The sequence below is a fragment of the Lissotriton helveticus genome, chromosome 6 (genome assembly GCF_964261635.1).
Source record: "Lissotriton helveticus chromosome 6, aLisHel1.1, whole genome shotgun sequence".
Taxonomy (NCBI): domain Eukaryota; kingdom Metazoa; phylum Chordata; class Amphibia; order Caudata; family Salamandridae; genus Lissotriton; species Lissotriton helveticus.
In genome coordinates, this window is record NC_136067.1 from 1,092,627,004 (window position 1) to 1,092,654,517 (window position 27,514).

A 27,514-nucleotide genomic window follows, 5' to 3' on the forward strand; every position below is an offset into this window, starting at 1 on the left:
CGAAGGACAAGGCTCGCAAGGAACTATCGCCTTTTACTTCGACGCTTCTAGACTCTCCAAAGGACTCCTTTCAGAGGGACCACGGAGTAGAGGTCCAGAAATGAGAAAAAAGAAAGGCACCCCTGACCTCGACAATTCCATTTTTAGGGCTCTCACTGGACTACAAGGAGGGATAGACGCGATTGGTGTAGCATAATCACTCTTCATTAGGAAGATAGATGTTGAAACACTCTAGTCGGACACCACAGTCAGACTACTCACCGGTGAACCTGTAACCTTTCCAGCATATTTAAGGCCCTCTTTATTAACAATTTCAACACAGAATCCTCTTCAGACACCTCTGAGACTGTTGTAAGGTTCATGTCTTCCAGCGCAGAGACCCCTTTTTGCATTTCAGTTTGAAGACATGTTATTAAACATGTAACAAGTGATGTGTTCTTATTCCATCAAATGCACGTTTCTGGCATGGGCTGTTATTCGGTAAATGTATAATATGTCTCATAAGCATGATCCATCAAAAGCACATTCAGTGATAATTTAGTGACTATTTGGTTTAGAAATTGTTCCAGGATTGTCTAAAATCTTATGACTTAATCACTCCATAATTATAGTATTTTGTCTATTTATTCACTTCTTTTTAGGTTTATGTATTTTAGGTTTAGGTCCTTGAACACAAATGCAGACTCCATTTTAAACAGGCAGAGGCTCCATTTTGAAATAGGCCTGTCTAGCAAATGTCAGTCTTTAACTTCCTAGAATGAAACACAGTGAACTTTAGCTTTTTGAGAAAACTGTAAATGTGCCCTATCCTCCCATCAATGACATAGACAAAAAAAACACAGTGAGACATTAGTCTGTGACAGGTGTCTTATTCAAATAACCATAACCAAAGCAATGTAGTCCATATTAATGTATTTTACCTTATTAGTACATCTACTGATGTATATGATTGTCAAGAAATTCCTAAGGTAATGTTGGTAACTCCTTAGAAAACACAGTGTAAAAGGGTTGCCACTTGGCTACTTGTCAGGGGAGAACTTCACCCAGGTCATAGACGCAGATCCAGATAAGCACAACAGCAAATTCCATCTCGGCTGAAGGAAGGTGGATAACTGACTATATGGTTACCCCAACTTTTTGCCTAGTGTTTAGCTGGTTTTTGACTTAGCCTGGGGCCCTGAATAGCAGGATCCCAGGCCAACTATCTGCTCTCTCTGTAAAATGGACTCCATGTACTTTAGGTACATATCTAATTGGGTATTGCGTCACCTTGTGAGCCCCTGTATAGTGTACCATAGGTAACCAGGCCATAGGTGCATCCAAGGCCTACCAGGGGCTGCAGCATGAATTATGCCACCCCTGGCTGGCCATCCAAACTGACACAACTGGCTGATCACTCAGCTGGGGCAAGGTCGTGTAATCACCCCTTGCTTAGATATAGTATTCCTATATCTACCCTTATATATAGACACATATATACCTATAAGTCACTCCTATGGCAGGCCTTAACAACCCTGGAGGCAGAGTGCTTGGTTTTATGTGAGATGGTGTTCTGGCATGAGCTGAGCCTGTCTTCAGCTTTTGGAACCATGTCCTTATAGCTGTTCTATGATATAGCCATACCATATACCCTTAAGTGCATTATAATCTTCGCGGTTAATGCTAACTTTGGTTTGGCTTTATCAAAACATGTCGTGTAAGGTGTCAAACACTTTGGAATGCTACCACCCCCGCTAGTTCTGGCGGCGGGGGTAGCATTCCACCCTTCTAGAGGGAGAAGACATGTAGTTACTGCTTTACCCGGTTAAAGTTAAACAGAGCCTCAGCATCACAAAATGGATGCTGCTGCCACAGACATGAGTCTCACCTCCTGCTGCTGGACGAAACTCCGACAGGCTTTTAGTGTATTGGGGCAGGGAGGGCTGAGAAATGAGACACTGCCTGGGGCACACAAGGTGCTCCATGTATAGCCCGTTTCAAACCAGTTGCTGGGGCACTCCAGCCCCAGCGTGAAACTGGACAAAGAGAAAGAGGTGTAACCACCCCCTTCTCAGGGTCCACCCATAGGAGGACCTAGCATGTAATCCAGCCCCTTAGTTAAGTATAAAGTTAGGAGCTGTGTCTAGAGACATTAGATTATCCTGGAAAGAAACTCTGAAACGAACTCTTGGACCTTCGACGTTCCCTATCGACTGGAAGACTGAAGACATCTCCCTTGTGGTCAAGGAGTGACCACCCTGTGCAAACAGGCACCAACAGTAACTTGCCGGTTTGCTTTGTCGACGCTCCCGCTGGAACTCGAAGACTTAGCGACGCAGGAACTGGACTTCCAGACTTCTCTGACTCCAACCCACATCCACAGCAAAGCTGAGACCCGTGGCGGACACGAGAGGCGTGGGGCCGGACATCCAGGACTACCTGCTTTTTGCTACCGATGCAGCTCTTGAGGTACCCTCGAAGTTGTGCATTGGGGTTTGAGAAGCCCCAGACCCGAGCAGCATTTGCACCGAAGCTCAGCCCTCCACACTCCACGAGTGCCGCATGGGGCCTGCGCCTGCATTTCAGCTCGACACGTCTTTGCGGTTGCTATCCCGCTGGCTAGTCAGCCCTCTGAAGACATCTTTGTGAAACTACACTGCTTTCCTGGTTGCTCTGGGCTTGCTCCAGCTTCTCTGCGAAGTAGAAGCTCCCCAGACCTTGCTGGTCTGAACTGAAGCCAATCTTCCCATCCTGCGTGGATTGCATTTGCCAAGGTTTGCTGGGTCCAATCCGGATACCGACACTGCCAACAGCTAGATCCGTCGTGGGACAGCTCGACTCCAGCTCCTGGTCGTCGTCGATGCCTCCTGGTCCTCGTGGCTGCAGAGACAAGCTTCACCTCTTCACCTGATTGCATTTCGACATCGCCTGGTTCCTTTCTGGTCACTGGCTAGTGACCCAGACTCTGTCCCCTCTGCTTTCAGGTTCTGTTCGACTCCGATCCACCCTTGGATCCACCCGGATACTTTTCTCCTGGTTGCCTGCAGCACTTTCTTGCAGATCTCCATAGGAAACAGCGACGAAACCCGACACAAAAGAACACCTATGCACCCGGCTTCCCTGGGTGAGGTAACTCGAGTACTCCGGTGCTCCCGTGGGTATCTACTATCCTAGTGTCCTAGTTTAACAGGGTTTTCCCGTATTCCATCCAGAAGTGTCCAAAATCTACTACTTTGTAACTTTTACGTTCCCAATAAAACTATGGTAACTCGCGTGTGTGTTTAGACACTGCACACGCTTCCCGTGGGCCTCCTACTTCCAATCCCTTGGTTGTTTAGTGTAGCCCCAGCGATTTTCTAGACCCTAGGCCTACTCACCTTTCCTGAAGTGGTTCTTCTACCACTTATTTAGTATATGGTTTGTGAGGCCCCTAGGGCAGAATTGTATTTGTGCAACTTACTGCTTATTGAGTAACTTGTGCTGTATCTCGAACTCTGACCTCATAAAGAGTGCAGAGGGGTTGTGTTAGTAATTGTAGCAGAGTAGAATCTGCAATCCTATGATCACCCAGGTTTTTGCTTTTTGCTGCACTGGTTTACGACTTTCCCTGGCTGTGGGCCTGCTAATCAGACCCACAGCCTAGCTGTTCTCTCTATCCAAATTGTACTCAGGTACTGAATTGGCACTGGGCCCTCTCCAAGTCCCTGTACCCAGGGCTGAGGTGTACCCAGAAGTCTCCCAGGGGCTGAAGCATGTATTATGCCACCCCTGGGCTGACTAACTAAACTGACACAACTGGCTGCACGACAGCTGGGGCAAGGTGGTGTACTCACCCTTTGCTTTGGATATAGTATACCTATATCTAACCCTAAAATGGACACACAGATCTCCTATCAGTCACTCCTATGGCAGGCCTTAACAATCCTGAAGGCAGAGTGCTTGGAATCGTGTGAGATGGTGCTCTGGCATGAGCTGAGCCTGTCTGCGGCTTTCGGGATCCATCCCTTAGCCGTTTCCATGATATCGCATACCATATACTGTGGTAAATAAATAAATAATACCTCTATTTTTGAATGGATAAATGAATAACAGATAGCTCAATAAATAAGAGTCAAGATTCGAGGTAGTAGGAGTTTGCAGGTTTAATACAGCATAAAGGACAGGAACAGGACAACCTGCACGGGAACAGGATGGCAGCGCTGCCGGGGGCAGGATCAGAATCGGCACGCTCTGGGGAAAGGACTGGCGTAACATTTAATAACAATACACAAGCATATATAGTAAAACAATTGCATTACAGTACATATGATAGGCGGAGCAGTGGGTGTGGTCAATAGCAGTCGCGAAAGATAAGGGTGAAAATGGGTGTAACAGGGGCGTATACATAGACATGTGATGTAAACGTAACAGAATATGTCATAAATGGGGCGGAAACATGGAGGGGGCTACCTAAGGAGCCGGGACCTCTAACCTAATGGTGCGCGCAAACTGACAATGACGTGTTACTAGGAGAAGCTGGGGGCTACGAACTCTGTGCTAGGAGCAGAGACTGAAGTCTGGAGAGTCAGGGCGACATGTACCTAAATAGTATCTAGTATCTGATGTTTAGAGAACATGTTGATATAAACTAAGAGTCTGGAGGGGAGAGGCTAACGGACTCTAAGACTGGAGCATGCATTATTCTACATGTAGTGCGTGATGAAGAATATTAAATGACCATTAAATGCAGTATTTCTCTTACATGGAGACGTAAAGGCTAGACAATGACGGGAACTATTGATGCGATTCAGTAGCTTAGGAATGCAGAGAAGGGGGGCTGGACTGATAACTAGAATCATAACATACTCTTGGCAGACTCGTAGGCAGAGCCAGGCTGAGCCGGGCACTGTGAGGCAGGAAGTAAGTGAAGGGTCGAGGATACAGGTGGGGGCTGTATCGCTCCTCAGCGAGGACTCAGAAGACAGGAGCTGAATCTGGTGTCCGGGCCCTTTTGAGGCCTAGAAACGGGGACTTTACAATAAAATAACGTGCACACTGAGAAACGTGGCAACGTAACTTTACATAGGCCTGATACTCGTAGCTTTCACGAGAACTGGAAACTGGCATACTAATGATGGACACAACTGTAATTGCGTCTTTAATCAAACATGGGGGATACATATGCATATTTAATCATGCACACATAACATAAGATGGAGGACTCGTAGGGACACAGAACATGGCAAAATTTACTTTTCCACAATACTCTTAAGTGCATTATAATCCTCGCGGTTATATGCCAACTCTGGTATCGCTTTATCAAAACATGTCGAGTAAGGTGTCATACGAATTGGAATACTAACCCCTCGCCAATTCTGGCGACGGGGTTAGCATTCCACCCTTCTAGAGGGACACGACATGTATGTAACTCCTAACCCCGGTTAAAGTCAGACAGAGCCTTAGCATCCACAAAATGGATGCTGCCACCGAGACACAAGTCTGCCCTCCTGCTGCTGGGAGTCCTCCCAGAGCAGGAGATAAGGACAAAGGGTTTCCTGCCAGGGGCGGTGCCAGCACCGTCCCAGACAGGATTTTGTGTATTGTAAGTAGGCAGGGCTTCAGAGGAAGGTGACTGCACGTGGCACCCCGGTGCTCACTGTGCATAGGCTGGCTTGAACCAGTTCCAGGGACACTCCAGACCGTGTGCTGGGGAAAAGCCCGCCAAGGAAGTGGGTGTAACCACCCCCCTCCTGGTCCCACCCATAGGGCAGGACCTAGTCGCGTGCCAGCCCCCTTTTCCCAGATAAAGGTAGGGACTGGCCCCCTTCCAAATCAGATCATCTTTGAATCCTGAAACTACTTTCCACGAAAGGAACTCAAGACTTCTTCCTAAGATTTCTCCCTTGTGACTAAGGAGTAGTCACCCTGCATCCGCAGGCACCATCAAGAACACTGCGGTCTGCTGCACGTCCTTCCTCCGGAATCCGACTGCCCAGCTCGACGAGAACCGGCTTCCCTGGCACCTCTGACCTCTACCCACCTCTACAGCCCAGCTGAGAACCGTGGGTGCGACGAGACCTCGAGGGACCGGCCATCTGCAAGACTGCACGACTTCTGCACAGCAAGCCCGCAGAGTAATTTCCTGGTGAGTGCTTTGGGGTCCGAGAAGCCCTGACCCTGAGCAGCTCCAGCACCGAAGAGCAGCCCCCCAGCATCTCCACGATCGGCGTGGGGCCCTTCTGCTTTTTGCTGCTCACCGCGTTGTTTGGCTACTAGCCCGCTGGCTTGTGGCCTTCTGAACGACGCCCGACGACATCACTGCTGCTGGTCTGGTTGCTCCAGACTGGCCCTTGCTCCCTTCCAGAAGAGGAGCACCCGGACCCTCCTGGTCCACTCAAGACGCCATTTTGAGTCCACCGCGTGGGCTTGAATTAGCCAAGGCTTGTTGCCCAATCCTGGGTAACTTCGACGCCGACAGCTTCATCCATCGTGGGACAGCTCGCCTCTCCATCCTGGTCGCCGACAACGCCTCCTGGTCCATGAGATCTACAGAGCCAGCGTCGCCCACTCACCTAGTCGAGGTGACTACCATCCGGTGCCCTCCTGGTGCCCACTAACAACTGGCTAGTAGTCACGAACTTGGTCCCCTCTGCTTTCAGGTGTCATCCATCTTCCAGATCCAGGCTTGGATCAACTCGAACTATCTTCAACTGGTCGCCTGCCAGCATCTTTCTTCCAGGCTCCTGGTCCGGCAACGAGGATTCCCGACGTCTTTTGAGACCTATGCAGCTGCAGCCCCTGGGCTAGGTAACTTCGGCACTTCGGTGTCCCAGCATAGCCTCACTATCCAAGGGTCAGGATCCACTGTCGTTTTCTCCCTACCAGGTCGGGTTCGCCCGTGAACACTAACTTTACCTTTACTAGCTTCCATAGACTTTGTCCCGCATCCCGCGTGAGAGTGCACACTCTGCACCCGAGTCCCCTAGGCCTCCTAGAAGTAATCTAACGATTCCCTAGTCAAGTCCTAGCGATTCCAAAGCCTATTAGTACTGTACTTACCTGCTAGTAATTTCGCATTCCACTTTTAGAGTATATGGTTTTTCGTGCCCCTCGGGCATTTGTATATACTGTGCTAACTTAAGTATTTTCGTAAGAGTTTTGTTGTGTGCCTAGCACCCTGTCCTCATAAAGAGTACAGGGTTGTTGTGATTCTAATAAATACACTGTTTATTTTCATAACACTTGTGTGGTGTCCTTTCACTGGGTGTTCAAGGGGTAATGTGATGGTAAAACAGCTGGCTTAACACACCCTCTAGAGTCTTAGCCTTAGACTGCTCGTATCCATGCTACTAGGATAGCTGGTCTATAAGGTTGACTTACAACCAATCATCAATAAGGGTTGTTTGGACTGATATATAGTGATCACTAGAATAGTGAACACTGCACATCAGGCCAACTTCTCACAGTAATACATACATATATATATTTGATATATACCTTGTGTGGTGTCCTTTAATTTGGTATTCAAGGGATTATATACGGTAAAACAGCTGCTCTCTGACGTTTTAGCCTAAGACTGCTTTGTCCATGCTACCACTAGGATAGCTGGTCTATAAGGTTGACTTTATAACCATCACCATAAGGGTTGTTCGGACTGGTGCAAGGTGCCCACTAGAATAGTGGACATCATATACCAGACCAACTTCTCACACGCACCACCTCCGAAACTAAAATTAGCATAGTGTTTTGAGATTGCAAAATTAAGGTGTAAGGGCTATTAATTGTGATGGTATGATTTTTCCCTGTTATCACTGTTGAAAGCTTAGCTGTTTATTATTATCGTCTGTGATGTCACCAATATTATGTGCACAAGTTCCAGACATTAAAAAAAAGATTAAGAAAAATATGTTGAAATACTTATTCTGTTGCTACTGATTGTGAGTGTGTAAATCATTAATGAACGATCGTTTGGATTACCACTGCTCCCTGTTAGTAACCCAAAAGCATTGACACTACCTCAGTTATATATTGGGTGGGGTTCTGCGGGGCTACAATAACCTGTCTTTAACATTCCTTGCTGGTGCATTGAACTAAGTTCACTCGTGAAACTTGTGGGTGTGAAAACAAACTTTGTAGAGCTGAGCCAAAGACTCGGTTTATGCAACAAGACCACTTACCCTTACGCTCTACCTTCGCTAAAATCATGGTCTCCAATCTGAACTCAGCATCTCAGATTAACAAAATGGCACCCATCACTGCCACTGGAGAGCATAGGTAAGTAGAGGCACCTCTATTTCCCCATGGTACTCCAATTTACTACACTTTCCAGGGGCTTATCATCCACCACTTAAGTATAGCATTGCCTGACAAGACCATTCAGTGATTGTGTTTCTTATTCCTCTACACTCCTATCTCTATTACTGGTTTTTCATCATGAGTCTTATCAGTGCATGATGGTATTACCTTACAATAAGGCTTAGCAAGAGGACCTTATCAAATGAACAGTCCTCTTGCTGCTCCACATACAGCAGTTTGTTGTTATGGGATACCCTGAATGACACTTGGGCCTCTCCTGCTTATGGTGCCAGCTTGTTGAAAATGACCGAAGAAAAGTTTCACACTTCAGCCATGACTAAAACGGGACCCATCAGCTCCTGGAGATATACAAGCCACCAAAGCAACATCAAGTATTCAGTCAAAACTGGATTCATCGTACGGGAGTCCGGAATCAACAAGTGGGTTTTCTTAGCAGGTTCTATGAGGAGATTCATGAAAGGGTATTACACAGTGAAATGCTTCATTCAGTTTTCTCTGGATGGGACTTGACAGGTACAACCCTGTTTGCAACAGCACAACAGCCTAAACCCCCAGCTGCTTTGCCTCCAGGAAATTGGAACAATGTAGAGTGGACAATACCCTTTAGATCAACTTGTCAGGGAGCTTACTTTGTTTTTCTTATCCCATTCCTCTGATTCTGCCAGTGCTATTGAAGATGTTAACCTCACAGGCAACACTGTTTTTGATCGCCCCCAAGTGGGCCAGATCATGTTGTTTTCTGGTTTTTCTGCAGATGTCATTAAAGGCACCCAAGAGACTTCCATGCAAACTGTACCTGCTGACCAGGTAGCATGGTAATTTGTTTCATCCGAATTTTACTTGGGAGCCTAGGTTTTGAAATGAGACTAAGCAAAGCCTTGCATTTGCCTCAGATTTGCATGGAATAGAACTTCAATCCCATCATATATCAAGAAAAAGTAATCCTGCCATTTGTGCTGCATTTTGCCAGTCTAAGCTACAATGCAATTTTCTTATGTTAATGTTCTTTAAACCTCCACTAGTTGAGCCTTCAGCGAAACTTTGTTCTCCAGTGAGGAACCGTCCCCACCATGGGAACTAAATGTATTTTTATTCAAATGAGTGGGTAATACCTGTGAAGCCCTCCATAGGCCTTCATTTCAGCAGTTAACCTAGAAGACCGTTTTATTGATAGAAATCACCTCTACTTAAAGAGTTAGTAAATTGCGTGCACCGCTCTCTTGCATTCCTATAAGGAAGTAATGGGTATTTGCTTCCAAGAATTCCTCATCAATACTCATAAGCATTGAGTAGTCTCACCCACTTGTGGGGATCCCAGAGCACTTTAGAAAGTATGTGTATATATTGTAGGAGGCTGGCTTAGTAGGTGGTCACACTTATTCAAGTGGTGCACATTGGGCTAATCCATACAACCCTTATGGTGATTTTAGTGGTCTTTGATAACCATAGAAAGCTCTCAAAGTGGAGAGCAGCCATCAGGCTTACATTGAAGGAGTGTAAAGGAGCTTGTTTTACTAGTTTAGTCAGTAGTTAAGTTAGACGAAAAGTAACCACACAGTGCTTAGCAAAATTAAGTCTATCACAACACAATACGACTATCACATTGGTATATCTCCTACCTGGAGATATCAACATAATACACAAGACTACTTCAAAAGCAATGAGGTAAGTAGCACAAAATACAGTGGTTCCAGGGGGAGATCAAACCATATACTAAGAAGGGGACTGCAAATTGCAAAAGAGCACAAGACTTAGACCAGAAGACTCAGAGGAGCCAGCGGCAGAAGGAGCCACCCAATGTATGTTCCCAGGAACCCCATGGAGGCTGTTTGCAGAGTGGAAACACAGCCAAAGGCCCAATGGAAGTCAATGAAGAAGTTGTGGTTGCAGTTTAGAAGAAAAAGGACACTTCCCAGAGGACCCTGAAGAAACCCTTTGAAAGACAGAAGGTTGTAGTGCCATCCCACATGTGGATACCCCGGGAACCAGGTTACCTAAACCAGGGAAACCGGTGCATATGGGTGAAGTGAGGTCAGAGCCTGCTGTAGACAACAATGGATGACTTTGAAGAATGTGCCGCTGGAGAAGACTGTGAAGGAGGCCTGTGGAATCCAAAGGTGGATTCAGAAACTGAAGAACCTGCAAGCAGAGGGGATAGAGTCTGTGGCACTTGAAGGTGACCAGGAGGCATAGAGACACTATGCCCACTGATGTCGGAAGGTTCTGAAGAGTCAACTGTGACCTAGTCACTGCAGCTATGAGTACAAGGCGACATTGAGGAAGAACAGAAGCCATGCACAAGCTGTCCAACGTTGAATGTCGGTGACTAGGTGGCTGGTGTCCGACGGGAGCACCAACAAGCCTTGGTAGCGGCAACCTGCATGGAAAATGAAAAAGGAGCATCGTTGGGAGCAGCAAGGACTAAGGGACTCCTCAACATCAGAAGAGTCAGAGCTGGCCCCGAGCAAGCAGGAGAGCCCACTGAAGCAAGAGAGGACCCACAGGCCGAAGGCACAGGAGTCGCAAGAGGACCTCTACAAGCTCACCAAAGGCCCACAGTGCAGAGGAGGCAGTGAGGGCGCTGATTTTGGAGGGGAGGGAAGCTACGGGCTGGAGCTTCTTGCAGCCCGAAGATCTCTGGGATGCAGAGCCAACACGCCTTGGCAACGGCAAGTTGACGTGGTGCACAGGGGTTTGGTCCCAGCAGTTCCGAAAAGAGGTACAGGCCTCAAAATTGCAGAGAGGACAGGTCAGGGCTATGGTAGTCCATAAGATGACAGGAGCAGTAGATCAATCCGCTTCGTTGTGGCGCCTGTAGATGCAGGAGAGTGACTCATTCACTCCAAGGAAGATTTCTTCGGGTGTCCTTGATCATCACAGGTCTGTTCAAGAACCTGGAAGAAGCACAGATGAAGAAGACTTGAGGAACAGCGAGACCAGGAGCAGCAGGAGTCTTCCTTGGTGCAATCTCTGTTCTAGGTGAAGTCCAAGTGTCCACGTTTGAAGAGCGACTTAGTTTAAGGGTTGAGTCTTGTCCCACAATGAATCTCAGGACCCACCCATAGCGGAGCCCTTAAATACCCTAAGGAAAGGATTGGGACTGCTCGGGTGCCTGCCTGATGAGGGGGTAGACAGAGTGGAGGAAACTCCCATGTTCTCTTTCCAGTTTTGCACCAGAGCGGCAGATAAGGGCTCCCTGAACTGATTTAAACTGGAGTATTCAAGAAGGGCCCCAAATGTGCCTTTCAAAGCAGTCTGGGGGCGCTGGCAAGTGCCCCACCCCAGCCCAATACATTAAGTCCTGTCTGGGAGGTGGTCTCACCTGCCTGTGACAGCAAACCTATTGTCCTACCTTCCCCTGCTTGAGCCTCGCTCAGCAGCAGGATGGCAGAATTGTGTCTGTGGTCAGGAGCAACACTAGTTTGCTTGCAGACCTTGCAAGGCTGCTACTGGGAGTACGGGGGGGTCCCCTATGAAGCTCCCTAGTACATGGTATCATACTTCCAACACTGGAATCAGTGTTTGGGTATGATTCTAACATGTTTGATACCAAACTTGACTGGGTTTGGTGCAGCCATTATATAGTTAAGCATCTCGTAATGAATGATGTCCACTATATTTCTAATAAATGGCTGACTGCACTAACAAAGCCAAGAGAATCGACTCCAGGGTTTTACGGGGTGTCCTGCTCATGGAGGGTCACCTCACACTTGTAACCAAGTACTGTAGAGCCTGCCATAGGGGTAACTTACAGGTTTTAAGTGCAGTGACCTCAGATATAAGGAAACTTACATCAGTCATGAGAGGTGCAAACACCAACTTAAGCTGCAATGGCAGCTAACGATAACTCGCGTCCCTGCCCGCAATGCACTGCTTATGACCTCACATATTACATCACTCATGACTTGGTCAGTGACATCACTGATGACCTCTCAAATTACATCACTGATGACATCACCGATGACTTCATCCAGTGACCTGGTGGTTTTTAAAAGTTTGAGTGTTAAATATATATACCAGGTGTACTGGTGTATTAGTGGGGTTTATGAGTGACTGTATGGATGATTCAGTGGGTGTGTGACTGACTGTATAAGTGAGTGATTAGGTGTCTCCGTGAATGTATGGGTGAGTGACTGGTTGTGTGAATGTATCTGTCAGTTAATGTCTAAGTGGGTGTATGAGTGTTAGTGGGTACGTGAATGGCTATATGGGTGATTGATTGGTTATCTGACTAATTCTACGGTTGTCTGGGTATCTGTGTTTGTGGGTGAGGAGGTGTCACTGCCTGTATGGATCAGTGAGTGGGTGAGTCAGTGGCTGTATGGGGTACTTTTGCCTTGTGAAAACTTGTATGGGTGGGTGAGTGTCTGTATGACTTTGTTGGCGATTGATTGCATGTGTCAGTATGGATGAGTAACTGAATATGTGAAAGGCAGTATACGTGAGTGACTGGATATATGAGTGACTGTATGCGTGAGTGAATGTGAGAGTGGCTATATAGATGAGTGCATGCCTCTGTCAATGACTGTATAGCTGAGTGAGTGTAGGAAAGTGGGTTTGCCTGGGTACTAAAGCACTTTTTGTTGGTGTGCCCTGGGTCCCTGCCATTCAGGTTCCCAGAACCTGTTTTCTTTCCCCAAATAAACCCAATTGGCATCTCTGGCCACATGTCAGCCCCTGGTAAATGGTACCACAGCTACCCAGGGCACTGTGACCAGAGAAGGTCTCTAAGGGCTGCAGCACTTGTTGTGCCACCCTTAGAGGTCCTGTACCCTGACACTCGCACACTGCCTTTGCAGCCTGCGTGTCTTGGTGCAGAACAAAGTGAAGAGTCGACATGGCACACATCCCTGTGTGCAAAAAAATCAAGCGAACACTCACTTGAAGAACTGTGTGCACTACCAGTGTATGTTATAAAAAGTGAGTCAAATTTTAACGTGATCAACAATGTAAATCAGCAATACAAGTCGACGATAATTCAAAAATGAAGCTTCAAACAAAAGTTAATTATGTTCAACAATTGTTCTTATTGTATAGTGTGAACAAATCAAATAGAACAAAGAAAATGCATAGCTTGCTTTTTAGGTCTCGGCTAGAAACGCGCGAAGCTCACATGACTGACTTTGGAATGCAGGGGGGAGTCTGCAGAGGGGCGCGTGGCGCTGATAGGAAGGCTTTATTTCAGGAAGCAGCGGTATTTTGATGTGTATGGCGATATTGTTTGGTACGAAACACTTAGTAGCAGGTTTGCAGTACCGTTTAAGGTGCGACGTGTTTTTCTAGAGGGGTTTGTTCTTTTTATCCCTCTGCTGCTCTGAAGTGGGATGGGAGTTTTGCCGCTCTCTAGTGTTTATGGATTAGGCACAGCTGGGTCCGAGTCTGTCAGATTAGTACATAGCAGCTGGACTTTATCCCACCGGCGTGACCCAGGAAGTGATGGGCGAAGTGTTTACAAGTAGCTGCGCTTGCACTGCCAGGAGGGGATTTTGGAGCACGAGACCGGCGAAACCAGGGTTACCTGTGGTAACCGGGCAACCCCAGGCGGAGCCAATCAGCTCCACCTCAGCGAAGGAAAAAAGCATCAAAGCAGAGGTGAGCTGTGGAGGCTGGACACCGGCAGGTACCGTGGAGGGGCTGGAGGTCAGTGCGAACGAGCGAGTGCCTGTGTGACTATGGAGTGCGTCGTACAGCTGCGGGATGTCCGGGTAGGGTGAGGATCTGGAGGGCAGTTGGTGGGTTTGCAGTACCTAATTTGAGCCGGCGGTTGCTAGTGGGGGTCACCGGAACTTATTTCTCCTTCAGCTAAGCACCACGAGAAGGAGAGACACACTCACGGGAAAGCAGGGATAAAGAGAAAGACGGAAACGGGTACTTAGTATGAAAGGAGTGACCGGCACGCAAGGGATAAAAGGGTTGTGGGTTAGAGAGGCACGAATTAAGTTCTACGCCTGGTGTTCGGCGCCGATTTGTATTAGTCCCTCCGAGCAGAGCTTTGACCACTGCAGTATTTTCTACAAATGAGTCCCTGGTCCGGCGTGTAGTGCTGCTGCAGCGTCTGTCTCTGTAGAGGCGGACAGGCTGAAGGGAACACCAGGATTTCTGACGGGCCGGAGGCCGGTTCGGTCCTCCGTGCCGGTCTGACTCTGCTCTAGCCCTAACGGTTCGTGTGGGTTTCCCTCAATCCTACTCTCCTTTGGGGCACCGCTTTCGAATTCTGAAGTTGCTCCAGAAAGCGAAGGTGAGCTTATAGGTAATGGATGTATGGACCTAGGGTGCCTACCTGAACTGAACACATTGCCTCAAGGCGCTTTCTGGTTGGGTGGAGTGTGTGCAGGTGGGATTCCGTAAATGGGAGTTTGTTTCCCTCCAAAAGGGCATGCTTTCTTGCCTCTCAGACTGGGCACCCTTGTAACTCAGTAACAATCGAAGTATCCTCCTTGTTTATATTTATTTATTAGTTTTCACTTTTATATAGCGCAAACTTTACCCGCAGGTATCAGAGCGCTTTAAATCAGCATGCTTATAACAAGCAAGACTAGCACTCTATATTACTGCCAACTTTGCTTAGCATAAGCAACAGCTAACCATTCGCAAACAATGTTTATATACCAATTGCAAATTAAAGAAATAAAATTAATGCAAAGCATTGTCATTTACAATGCCAGTAACTCAAACTTTAATGCTGCGAGACCTATTGCATTCCAAATGCTTGTTTCTTCTTTAGCCTGTACATAGATCAATTAATCCTGAATACATTATTGAAAATCTGGCATTACTATGCTAATAATTCACAAACAGTTGAGGGTAGCCCAATGCATTTCGGGACCCTAAGTCCCTTCCTCAGGGGCCACTGAAATACAAAAAATATATAATCAAATAAATGCTATATACATGTATTCAGTTTGTCAAGACATTAGTTAGTTGGTTATATAACTAGCATAAATTGTGAGCCATCATTGGTTAAATGCAGCTAAATTGCGTTAACCGGACCGTGTGTGGACAATCTGTGAATGGTGAACAGAGGGAAAAGTTGCCAGCACCAGTAAAGCAGCAGTTCTTCTCTGATAAATCATGCTCTATACATGCTAAGAAAGCCCCATGTGATAAAAACACCCGGCATAGACAGTAAGAAACAAGACAAATTAATGAAAATCACCTGCTCGAAAGTAGACTGCAGAGGTCCAAACTTAGTTTATGACCTCGAGTGTTTGTGAAAGCACGTAAACTGTAAAAAAGTAACACACATCAAACGCTAGAACTTAGATCAGGAGGCTAATGTCCATAATGTTGATAGCCAAACTCCCCAAAAAATATAATTAGTTTGTTTACCTGATGAACCAAAATACAGGGCAAAGGCCTAAAAAGTGAAAACGAGAAAACTTCGTGTAAATAACTGATAACTAAAGTGTGAATAAACTGACGCAGAGAATAAATCACCCCGTGTCCCAAGAGGTGGTTACCTTGTATTACTGAAAATGCAGCATACTGTCTCAAAACAAACGATAAATGTAATGCAATGAGAATAAATTACAAGAAATTGCTAGGTGCTGAACGGGTATATAGTTACGATCAGAATAAAATGTTGCAACTTACCGATTGCTCAGAAATAGATCCTTGCCAGTAAAGTTTCCGAAAAGTTTAGAGAATGGCGTTCAAAACGCCTACGCCTAATTTAAGGAAATGAGAAAACCTGCGACGCTAGACTGGTCACATGACAACGTGGAGCAAAACTGATACTACCTGCGGATAAATATGCCGCCATCTTAGTGTGGTAATACAAACGAACAAAGACATATTAAAATAGACTCTGAACTGCCTGAACCTAAACGGCTGGTGAACAACACCAATGCAGATACGTAGTCACGTGACATAATATGATGCAAATTCATATAAAAATGAAGAAAATAAACTCAACCAGGCTAGCGTGAAATAAAACCGAATATGCAAGAAGGATAGTGAAATGCATGTACCGCAAGTGCATGCTTAATAAAGAATTCTTGCGTACAGGACCTTGAGAGTACGAACCTCAAACTGTGTTAAGTGCTGTATTTATGGAAAGGGTCAGAACCGGAATAGATTCCATGAATCTAAAGACACTGCCAAATGATACACAATAAGTGAAAGAAATGGGAAGTGAAAGAAAGTGAACCGGCAGAAGCATAGAATAACCAGTGAGTGAATCATAAACATACAATGTGATGGAACCCATCTGGGTACCTAATACATGGAATGACCAATACATAAAATATTCATGAAAAACATTTTGTACTGGTAACAATAATTTTGGCGTGTATCCTCTATAAAAAAAAAAGCTAAAACAAATCAAGTGTACCTCTGAAAAAACAATGTACGTAATGAGTGAAACGATAGTGTGCAATGATAATGATGATGTCTGTTGAAAGCAACTTAAAAAAATATGGTGATTTACAGAAAAAAGCTCAAATCCAATTTGTCGTTAAGACCATGCAGCATCATTGTATTGAGCTTCCTGATCCAAAACACTTCTCTTTGACAAAGTTTTTTGCTTGAATTGATTCCTTCCTTCAATGTCAGTATTTCTATGACCGCGAACCGAACCTGGGTGATGCTGTGACCTTGCTCCATCCAATGGACTACGAGGTTGGAGTTTGTATTTTTATTTCTAATCGTACTTTTGTGTTCTCCAATACGGATTTTTATTTTTCTCTCAGTTTTTCTAACATAAAGGTGGCCACACGGGCATTTAATGCAATAAATAACATTGGCTGTGTTACAATCTGATGAGTGATTAAGAATAATTTTGGCTCCTGTTCTTGGGTGTTTAATGAAATTTTGTTGCATCACATTATTGCAATGTGTGCAGTTTCTACATTTTTTCATCCCTGTGTGTTTCATGTTGGTAGGCAAACTTTTTTTGGCAAAAGTTCTTTGAGGTTTTGACTTCTTGTGTAAGCGAATAATGGTGGTTGATTGAATGATGTGTCAAAATCAGGTTCCTGTTCTAATAATTCCCATATTTTGAGAATTATTTTTTCAATGCTTTTTGATTTTGTGGAAAACTTGGTGACAAAGAGTGGTGGGCGTTTTTTGTTTGGTCATAAGGAGAGTACTCCGATCAATGCTTTGGATACGGTCCTCCGCACGCTGAATGATAGCTAGAGGATAACTGTGTTGTGTGAACGTAGTCTTGATCCTGGTGAGTTCTTCTTTGAATTCATGTGTGGTAAATGATATTCTCTTTGAACGAATCATATGAGAATAAGGTAGATTCTGTACCAATTTAGGAGAGTGAAAGCTTTGGAACAATAAGGTGTTGTTGCGGTCAGTGGGTTTAATGAATACTCTAGTATGTATGTTTGAATTAGACTTTTCCACCAGCACATCCAAAAATGGTAGACTTGTCGAGCTAATATTGAATGTGAATTGAATCCTGTTGTTGAGAGTATTCAAGGTTTGTATTTGTTCTCTGAGCAATTCTTCAGTATTAGACCAGAAAAATGTCATCAATATAACGGCAATATGTGATTAAATGTTTGCTCCAATTAGGGTTTTCAAAGATGTACTTTTCTTCAAAGGCAGCCATGAAGATGTTCGCGTATGTGGGCGCCTCCCCAAAGCCCATGAATGTAACACTTATTTGAAGAAAAAGTCCTCCTTGTAGTAAAAATAACTGTGTTAAAGACAGAATTGTAGCAACTCCATGAGAAAAACTTTGAGCACGTATTTCTGGTTGATTGAGTAACGCCCATTCTATAGCCGCAAGTCCTTCCTGTAGAGGAAAGGAAGTGTACAACGATGTGACGTTGATGGTGCATAACAAGAATTCAGCAGTATTGGATAGATATAGCTGGTTTAAACGCGATAAGAAGTCGGTAGTATCTCTTGTGTATGATTTCCATGTCTGTACTATAGGTTGAAGAAATTGATCGATGTAAACACCCAATGGCTCAAATATCGACCCACACCCAGACACAGTCGGTCTGAATGGTGGCTCCGTAGAATGTTTGTGAATCTTTGGCAACATATAGATGTGTGGCTGTTTGGGATACTGTTGAGTCAGAAAACGTTTTGTTTTACCGGAGATCCAATCCATGTCTTGTGCTCTGTCCAAAATGTTCTTCAAAACCTGAAATATTACCTTAGTGGGATCATGATCCAATTTCAGATAGGTGTTTTCATCCGCTAAGTGTTCTTGGACTTTTCTATGGTAATATGATGAATCCATCGTCACCAGAGCACCACCCTTATCTCCTGGCTGAAATGTCAATGCCTCATTGTTGGCTAAATCTTTCAAAATAATTCTCTCTTTTTTGGATAAATGTTGGCCTTTATGTTGATGGTACTCCAATCTCTTAAAATCCTGTTTCACTGAAGATTTATCAAAACAAACTAATATTTTATGGGATACAGGTGACATGAAAGTACTCTTGGGCTTGAATTCTAAAAACTTGTGCTCTTCTTTGGTGATTAGATGCGTTAACACATTATCAAAAAAATGTTGCAACCGTAATGTTCGCATGAAGTGGTATATTGCAACTTCTGTTTCATGAAAAGTAGTCTTGTGGGTTGGTACAAAAGTTGTCTCCTTGTTTAGAATTTGTGTGCGTGAGTTTCACTGGTCTTAGAATTATCCTCAGGTGTCAGACTGGACCTGGAAGTTTTTCACAAGCAGTACCCCTGCACACCAGTAGGTGGCATTGTTAGGCTCTGTTTGGCATCCTCCGCGCGTGTGTCTACATAGATGTCACCCCATTGTGATGACTTGCGTTCTTTTATTTCCGCGCCAGTCAGCACAGAGCCGGAGAGGTCTATCGCACAGTAATTTTTTTATTGACCTTTTTAGACTTTTTGTCAAAGTCTTTTTTGAGATCTTCTCTTGGTGTGGCAGGATATCAATAAGGAAGGCCAGCTTCAAGCCCTTAGGCGCCTGTCACCGACCGATGTCGGTCACGCACCTTGTTTGCGTCGACTGCCACGCCATGCACCCCAAAATGTCGTGGAAGCACTCCCTTAAGCTCCTTGCCGCCTGACGTGTGACACTGGGATAGTCTTAGTCCCCGTTGAGAGGAAGGTCCAGGGATCAGTCCCGTAGCCCAAGAACCTCGTCCCATTCAAAGTCGTCTTTGGGTAAGTTCCATGAGAGAAATAAAATTAAGAAGTCGAAGAGGTCTTCGACTTTGCCCCGTTCGTGGTAGTCATCCAACGAGACGAAGGAGCTTTGTCGTTCGAGGCCTGGCTCTTTGGTTTAGCCTGCACCTGGGCCAACTCTGCACCTCCCCAAGTTTCTGAAAGCCAGAGAAACCCATGCCAAACACTGTGAGTTATATGAGACCATGCATCTCATATTTGGGCGGCCTGTTGCTGCTGGCGGCCTTCGGGCCCCGGGGGTTTGGGAGGAGACCTCTTTGGTTATCCCCCGGCGGTTTCATCCCCGGCTCCAGTCGGGTACCTTGGATCCACGGATGGATCTGGACAGATGCCTGTCATACCACCTCGACCTTCCAGGCGTGGTGGCGACGCTCTGGCGCCACCATCCCCATTCTCCACCCCTGACTCTGACGTAAACTGGAGGCATGCCTTCCAGGCTGGAGTCGGAGCTTGAACCCTATTCCTATGTGCTGGGACTCAGGAAGGATTGAGAGGAGTCACTAGAACCTGAAGGATACCAACTTCTAGACCCTAACATAGACCGGTGTGAGGACTTGGTAGACCCCAGGGGACTGGACACCTCGCCAGATACTGGCATGGTCTCTCTTCCTACTGTGGCTATGGAGGAGGGAGCCTCTTTTGCTGTGGTAGTGGGAAGTGTAGCTGAGGCCCTGGACCTTCGCCTACCATCAGTGGCAGTCATGCCTAACTTCTTGACAGAGGTACGTCAGCCGATAGTGGCACCCTAGGAACCGCTTCTCCCATTTAATTAAGCCCTTGCGATGCTCTGCATGGTACTTGGGCCAAACCCTGCTCAGGGGCTCCTGTGAACAGGACGATTGCATGCTGACACCACTGACCTGCTTCACCCCGTAGGACTCCAATTCCTTCATCCAACACCCTACCCCGGTGAGCTTGGTGGTCCAAGCTTAAACCTTCTGTGTAAATCACGGCTTATTCCCTACCACTTCACTGGATAGTGAATCCATGAGGCTGGATACCTAGGGGAAGAAAATGTTCTCTTCCACCTGTGTGGTCCGTGAAGATGGCATGCCTTTTGGGTAGTTACTCCTAATCACTGCGGGATTCGATTGCACAAGTGCTTCTTATGGTCCCAGGGGAGGCCTGTACCCTACTTTCCCAAGCCAGGCTGATTTTTTTTTTTAATCATACTTTATTAATTTTACAGCTCACAACCATTAGTCGCTTATTGGTGTCCGGACTTGACAGCATAAATCCCAAATGTCTCTTCAATCGTACAGTTCTCCATTCTAGAATGAACCCCAAATGACATACCAACCCTTTGTCTTAAATTGGATCGCTCAACAAGAAAAAAAAGAAAATAGACAAATTACAGAAGTACATCCCTCCCTATTAACAATGCCCACCCAGTATAGCCTCACTATGAATCATAACAATTCTAAACTGTTAAACCTCCCAACTCTCCCCCACCCCCAGTCATGTCACTTCTAGTATTATACCTTACAATCAATAACCATCAGCAGTACATAGTCGGAGATAGTCCAGTAGTCTTAGAATGTGATCATGTGCGTGCTTCAACCCCATGACCACCTACCTTGTGTGCATCAAGTTCTTCCCTGTCACTGCTGTTGTGCACTACAGGCCCAGATCTCTGTACTGGGGTGAATGTATGACATTGTTCTGCATTCTGTCCATCAACTGTTGTTTTGCATTTGTCACCCCGAGTGGGATGGGTATGCTCAGACGCGAGTCCCATGCTCTCCACACCAGTGGCGTCAACCTATCGTGGCTGAAGACGGCTGATAGCCAGAAACCGGTCATAGGATGCTTGATTCCGGTCCAGGAAATACATGACTTGGCAGTTCGGGCTGGACTGTTCCCATGAGACACAGGGTCAAGGCTGATTTGCATATGGCCATGTCTGAACTGGGGTGGTGTGGAGTGCAAAAAAACGATGGATTTAGGCCCAGATCTCTGTACTGGGGTGAATGTATGACATTGTTCTGCATTCTGTCCATCAACTGTTGTTTTGCATTTGTGCACTATAATGGCGCTGCTCTGACTCCTGTATGAGCGGCTCAGTATCCTCCTCACTATCGCTGTCTGGGTCTTTCAGTAATCCTACCAAGTGCTCCCATGCCCTGGCTGCCTCCAGCGCCCACTCACTCCCCGTTCTCTTTGCCATTTGCATTCGCACTATCCCATCACATTCCGTCCATTTAATGAATTTTTTTCCATCTAGCTACTCCAGGTGCCCCTCTTGCTTTCCTGTGCATTGTGATTTCCCTTTTTTCCAGCAATAAACCCATGTCTGTGAACTTACTAGTGATCTTGGTTTTAGCTGTATGGGGAAACCAATGTAGGGCACGTGGCCCTAGAGCCAGTCCCAAATCTCTATCTGTCACTGCGTTCAACAGGGCAACTACCTCCATCCAATAACTAGCTAATAGCGGGCACCCCCAGATCATGTGAGGGAAATCCGCTCCCTCTCCTTTGCAGCTCGGACATTCATCTGTGTCCATGTTAAAATATGCTCTAATTTTCGCCGGGGTAAGGTAAGCCCTATGCAAAATATAGAAATGCACCAATTGAAACCAAGCATTCCTGGTGCTAATCCACTCCCGTTTGACTATTTCAGGCCAGGCCCTATCCGGTATCTCAATAACCCACATCTATCTCCCGTTTGCGCTTGAGTGCTTCTAAAGAATTCAGCTGCTCCTGGGTCAGACGCTTATAAAGGCACGTGTCCGCCTTATATTTCCCTGCAGCAGTCACAATATACTGGCATCCCAAAGATGTCATAAGTTCTGTCTGGGCCTCCTTCCAGTGCGCCTGGATGGCCACCGTGAGTGCTTCTTTCAGCAAAAAGTCTCCCCTCGCAATTCAAACCGCTCCTGCAATATATGGAAGGGCAGCATATTCCCACCCTCATCTATATCCCCAATAGTAGTTAGGCCTTTTTCATCCCAATCCCTCAGTTCCTGCCTGGAGCCCCCGTGGGGAAGCGCCTCACATATAGAGAGCAGTATATAGGAAGCATATGGCACCGCCATACCTGCTCATTTAAAACTCCGCCTCCAACATTGCCTTGCTGCCTTAAGGTCCTCAGGGAGGTCGCCTATCCGGACAGGAAGGTCCCCAAGGACTTGTGAGAGCTGCTTCAGCTCTGGGGCTCCCTCTCTCTCCTGCTCCGGGCCCCGCAATCTCAACGCCATTGTCTGTGTCAACCACTGCAGCTGTGCAGCTAAGTTGTAAGTTTCAAAATCAGGAACCGCCCAGCCACCCTCCGATCGTGGGCACTGTAATACAGATAGGGCTACCCTGCGCCTCCCAGTGCTCCATAAAAAGCCTGTGATCATGGATGTGAGTTCTTTAAAAACTTCCTAAGCCAGGCTGATGGGAGAGATGCAGCTAAGCGTACAAGTCAATGTGGGCTGGACATGACTTGCTAGGCAGAGAAGTTTCCTTGTCTGTTGCCTTGCGGCGCCACGCCTTTCTGAGGATGAATAACTTTTCTAGGGATGTTCAAGACTCTCTATGGACACGTGTCCTTTGATGGTTCCTGTTTCATCGGAGAAATGGCGAACTCTGCGCTGGAGCGCTTCATAGATAGAAGAGCCACCTTCAGGTTCTTGGGCCTTTGTCGCCCCTTGCCAACCCCAGTCCGCCTTTTGCTCCTTTTATGGCCACGGAAGGAACTTCCAGCCGCTTTTTTACCCGCTCAACCACAACTGTACACAGGCTCCTCAGCCTTTGCGTGGCCGAATTCCCTGTACCCACAGAGCCTGTGAGGTGGGCAACCAGAGGTCAGGCCAGTCACCCGCCTTTTAGTTTACCCTCCTACCATCATCGGCACCCAGTGGAATGCAGGATATGCCATCCGCTTCCCCACTGGAGGTCAATAACATCAGATTGTTGGGGTTGTCAGTTTGTTCAAAGGGGCTACTCCCTCCCATTTGTGTCTTCTCCACCCATCCCACCCGGCTGATGGAGGACCATCTCTCCTTGCTCTTCCAGAAAGTAGCTGCTCTCTTGGCAAAGACAGCCATAGAGAGGGTGCCAACACCAGAAGTAGGTTGTGGTTGTTATTTGTGCTATATTCTGGTGACCATAAAGGACGGAGGCCTTTGTCCAATCCTATACCTGTACCCTCTCAATTTCTTCCTGAAAAAGGAGAAATTCAAAATGCTCTCACTCGCTCAAGTCGGGTCTACCCTGGACCTGGGAGACTGGATAGTAGTGTTGGACTTGGAGGATGCATACTTCGACATTTCCTTCCCATCCTGCCTTCCCACAGGCTTTCCCTGCCATTCACAGTGGCCTACAATCACTTTCAGTTTGCGGTGCTCCCTTTTGGCCATACCAGCGTCCCTTGGGTGTTCACCAAGGTGATGGCAGTGGTTGCAGCTCATCTGTTGAGATCAGGGGTGCCAGTTTTCCTCTATCTCGACGACTGGCTGTTGAAGCCGGGCTCGCCCCCAGGCTGTTTTCTCCCTCCTCCAGACTATGGTGGGCCTCCTGCATTCACTGGGTTTCACTATCAATGTGCTGAAGTCTCATCTGATTCCTTCTCAAATGCTCCCTTTCATCGAAGCTGTTCTTGACATGGTGCAGTTTCGGGCCTATCCTCACAAAGGGCGAGTCCAAGAAATTTAGGCTATGATATTGATGTTTCAGCCTCTAACCTGGACTTTGGTGAGTCGGACTCTGAGCCTGCTGGACCTCGTGGTCTCCTGCATCCTGCTTGTGACACATGCCCTCTGGTAAATGCGGGCCCTGCAGTGGGACCTGAAGTTCCATTGGGCATAGCATCAGGCGCATCATCCCAGACATGGTCCAGATCTCGGAAGGAAATGTAAAAGAGATGCAGTGGTGGTTAATAAAGTGCGATTGGGTCAGAGGCAGACCCCTCTCCGTTCCCCAACCAAATCTGACAGTGCTGACAGATGCGTCACCCATTTGAGAGAGGTGGAGATCAGAGATCATTGGTTGCCCACCAAATCTGTACTCTACACCAACCTATTAGAGCTCTGGGTCATCCGGCTGGTATTAAGCTGTTCTGCCCTCCATCAAAGTAAGGGTATTGCAGGTGTTAATGGACAACACCACTGCCATGTGGCACTGCAACGAACAGGGCGGTGTGAGGTGAGGTCATGGACCCTTTTTTAAGAGGCCCTGTCTCTCTGGAACATCGGGGCATATTCCTGGTGGTTCAGCACCTGTCGAGCTCTCGGAACACCAGGGCTGTCAAACTCAGCCAAAGATGCCTAGCAGATCATGAGTGACATCTCCATCCGGAGTTGGTGCAAGGTCTTTTTCAGCAATCTGGAGAGTCTTAATTAGATCTGTTCGCTACTGCTGAGAACACGCAATGTCAGTGGTTTTGTGCGCTCAAGTTTCAAAGGCGGCTCCCGTCCTGAGACGCTTTTCATCTTGAGTGGAGTTCAGGTCTCGTGTACACCTCTCTGCCAATACCACTCATGTCCAGAGTTTTCAATAAGATCAGGAATGAGTGGGCCTAAGTCATCCTTGTGACTCTAAATTGGGCTCATCGAGTCTGTTGTCCCGAGCTGTTGAGCAAGGCCCTCGGTCCTCCACTCAGGCGACCCCTTCGGGAGGTTCTTTTGTCGCAGCAGCAGGGGAGTGTTTTCCATCCCAACCTGTCAACTCTGCCTTCATGCGTGGAGATTATCAGCGACAATTGACCTGTTTCAACTTTCTGCCCGCAGTCTTCAGTGTTATCTTGGCAGCCCGAAGTCTGCAGTGTTATCTTGGCAGCAAGGTGTCCCTCTACCAAGACTGTATGCGCTTGCTGTTGGGGCAAGTTTGTGGCATGGAGTGCAGGGAAACAGATTGACCCTCTCTCTCAGGTCCTTCTATTTATCCTTTCTCTTGCCCAGCAGGGCTCTGCTTTAGGAACCTTAAAAGGCTTCTTTCTGCCATCTCAGCATTTCAGCAGTTGCCAGATCAGCCATCCTTGTTCAAATCCCCTGTGGTAAATGGGCTTTTGAAAGGTTTGCAACACGTTTTCACCTTCGCCCTCAGTAGGCGTCAGTGGGGTCTCAATCTCGTCCTTACATTTATGATGTGTGCTCACTTTGAGCCGCTGCACATCTGTCCTCTCAGGGCTCCTTTCATGTAGACCAATCCATCGTTCTGCCTACCATTTTATGCTCTGCCACATCCTTCTAAGGAAGAGGAGTGACTTCACTGTCTGGATCCAAAAGGGGCTTTGTCGTTCTACCATGACCAAACAAAAGATTTCCAGGTGGACGACCATTTCTTGGTGAGATATGTTGGAGCGAAGAAAAGAGAGGCTGTGCAGAAACGGACCATCTCCCAATGGATATTGATCTGCATTAAGATCTGCTACACATTGGCTAAGAAGCTATCCCGAGGGTTTGCGTGCTCATTCAACCAGAGCTAAGGCTGTGACCACTGCATTAACATGCAGAGTTCTGGTCCTGATACCTGCCAGGCAGCAACGTGGTCTTTTTTACACACATTCATGAAGCTTTACTGCCTGGACAGTTGGGTCCGTCTGGACGGGCACTTTGCTCGGTCAGTCCTGCTGGAATGTCTAGTGTGAAACAGTTTTTTAGACCCACCTCCGGGGAGGTATTGCTTGGGTAGCAATTCTAAGGAAAGTAATCTGTGACTAGAAGTCCCTATCAGATGCAAAAGTTACTTCCCCTCAGTAATGGTAGAGACTCTATCTAGCTGTAGATTCCTTACAGACCCACCCATCCTCCTCGCTCTGCGAATGGATCTCTAGGGACAGGGTTTTTCCCCTTTCAGGGCCCCAGTTTTCCACACCAGGGATCAGCGTTCTTCGTGGCTCCGTGCTGACTGCATTCACCAGGCAGGACAAATGCTGGAGCAATGAAAGCCCAGTCTGCTCTGGTCATCCTCTACGGGGGAGTGTCCGAGTTATTAATTTTTAGTATGGTTCATAACATGATTCTGCATAGTACTTCATCCAAAGATAGGCAAGAATAATAAGTTACTTAAAAGTGAAGATGATTCTCCAGCATTGGTGTTTTTTAGAGATGGACGTGTTCCTCATTTCTCCTCAGTGAGCTGTCTTCTCTTTTATATTGCTTACGGAAACATACATGTTAAATTATCTGAGTAAGAGAGGTGTGTCGTAGATGTCACTGCATAGCATTAAAGTGCCTGTAGATATGTGCTGATTGAGTTCAGAAAGGAGGTTATTTACTGGGTTTTCAGTTGGACAGCATGCTAAATGTTTTATTATACCAGAGGATTGCCAGATTGATGTACGGAAATGTGTAAATAGCACCTTCTTCTATTAAGCACAGCAGTGCTGAAGAGCTACATTTCTAGGTAAGTGTCTTATTTATTCTTCACCGTGGCAAAGTGGTGGCCGAAGAAGATATTTTAGAGAATCGGTGTTATAGCTTTGCAAGGTAAAGAAGTGAGGTTGTTTTCATGTATGTATACCATTAGTGCTAAAGATCAGTCCACATTAAAATCATTAGTAGAAGGCAAAGAATGAGTTTACTTGTGCGATTCGCTGGACTAGCACTATAAATAATCACTTTTTTTTATTCCTTAGGTACAATTTATCATGTCATCGCTTGGAAACACTGTTGCAAAACATTGATTTACCACCTCTAAATAGTGCCAATAATGCTCAATACTTTCTGCGAAAACCAGATAAAGCAGTAGAGGAAGACACCAGGGTCTTTTCAGCATACCAGGATTGCATTCAGCTCCAGCTCCAACTAAACTTGGCTCATCATGCTGTTCAAAGGCTCAAAGTGGCCTTGGGAGTAAGTAGGAAGACTTTGCGAGAGCAGTTTGATTCAAGAGAACTGATTCAGGTGTCCTCCACAGAACAATTGCGTACGATCATACGTTATCTTCTGGATACGTTACTGAGTCTTCTTCATTCTTCTAATGGTTGGTATTGCATTTCTCTGAGGAGATTTTATTTATCATATGTGTTCATACATGTTCTTATTTTAACTGAGAGCTGATGAGGTCAGATTGTTGAGAATCATGTCCATTAAAGCAGATATAAGTGCATAGTGTCAAGTCATTATCATTACACTGAAACATGAATATTGATGGGTTCTATTATAAAGACAAATATTTCGTTTTTTCC

At 46.3% G+C, this 27,514-nt stretch overlaps 1 protein-coding gene across 4 annotated transcripts in view; it reads left to right on the plus strand.

The window, feature by feature from the left end:
• BIRC6 (baculoviral IAP repeat containing 6) overlaps positions 1 to 27,514 on the plus strand; it is a 2,208,279-nt gene that overhangs the window by 826,785 nt on the left and 1,353,980 nt on the right. For all 4 annotated transcript variants that reach the window (XM_078648748.1, XM_078648749.1, XM_078648751.1 and 1 more), the window contains one exon: positions 26,963 to 27,309. In XM_078648748.1, coding sequence (XP_078504874.1) covers positions 26,963 to 27,309 — 347 coding nt within the window. The remainder of the gene's footprint in view (positions 1 to 26,962; positions 27,310 to 27,514) is intronic.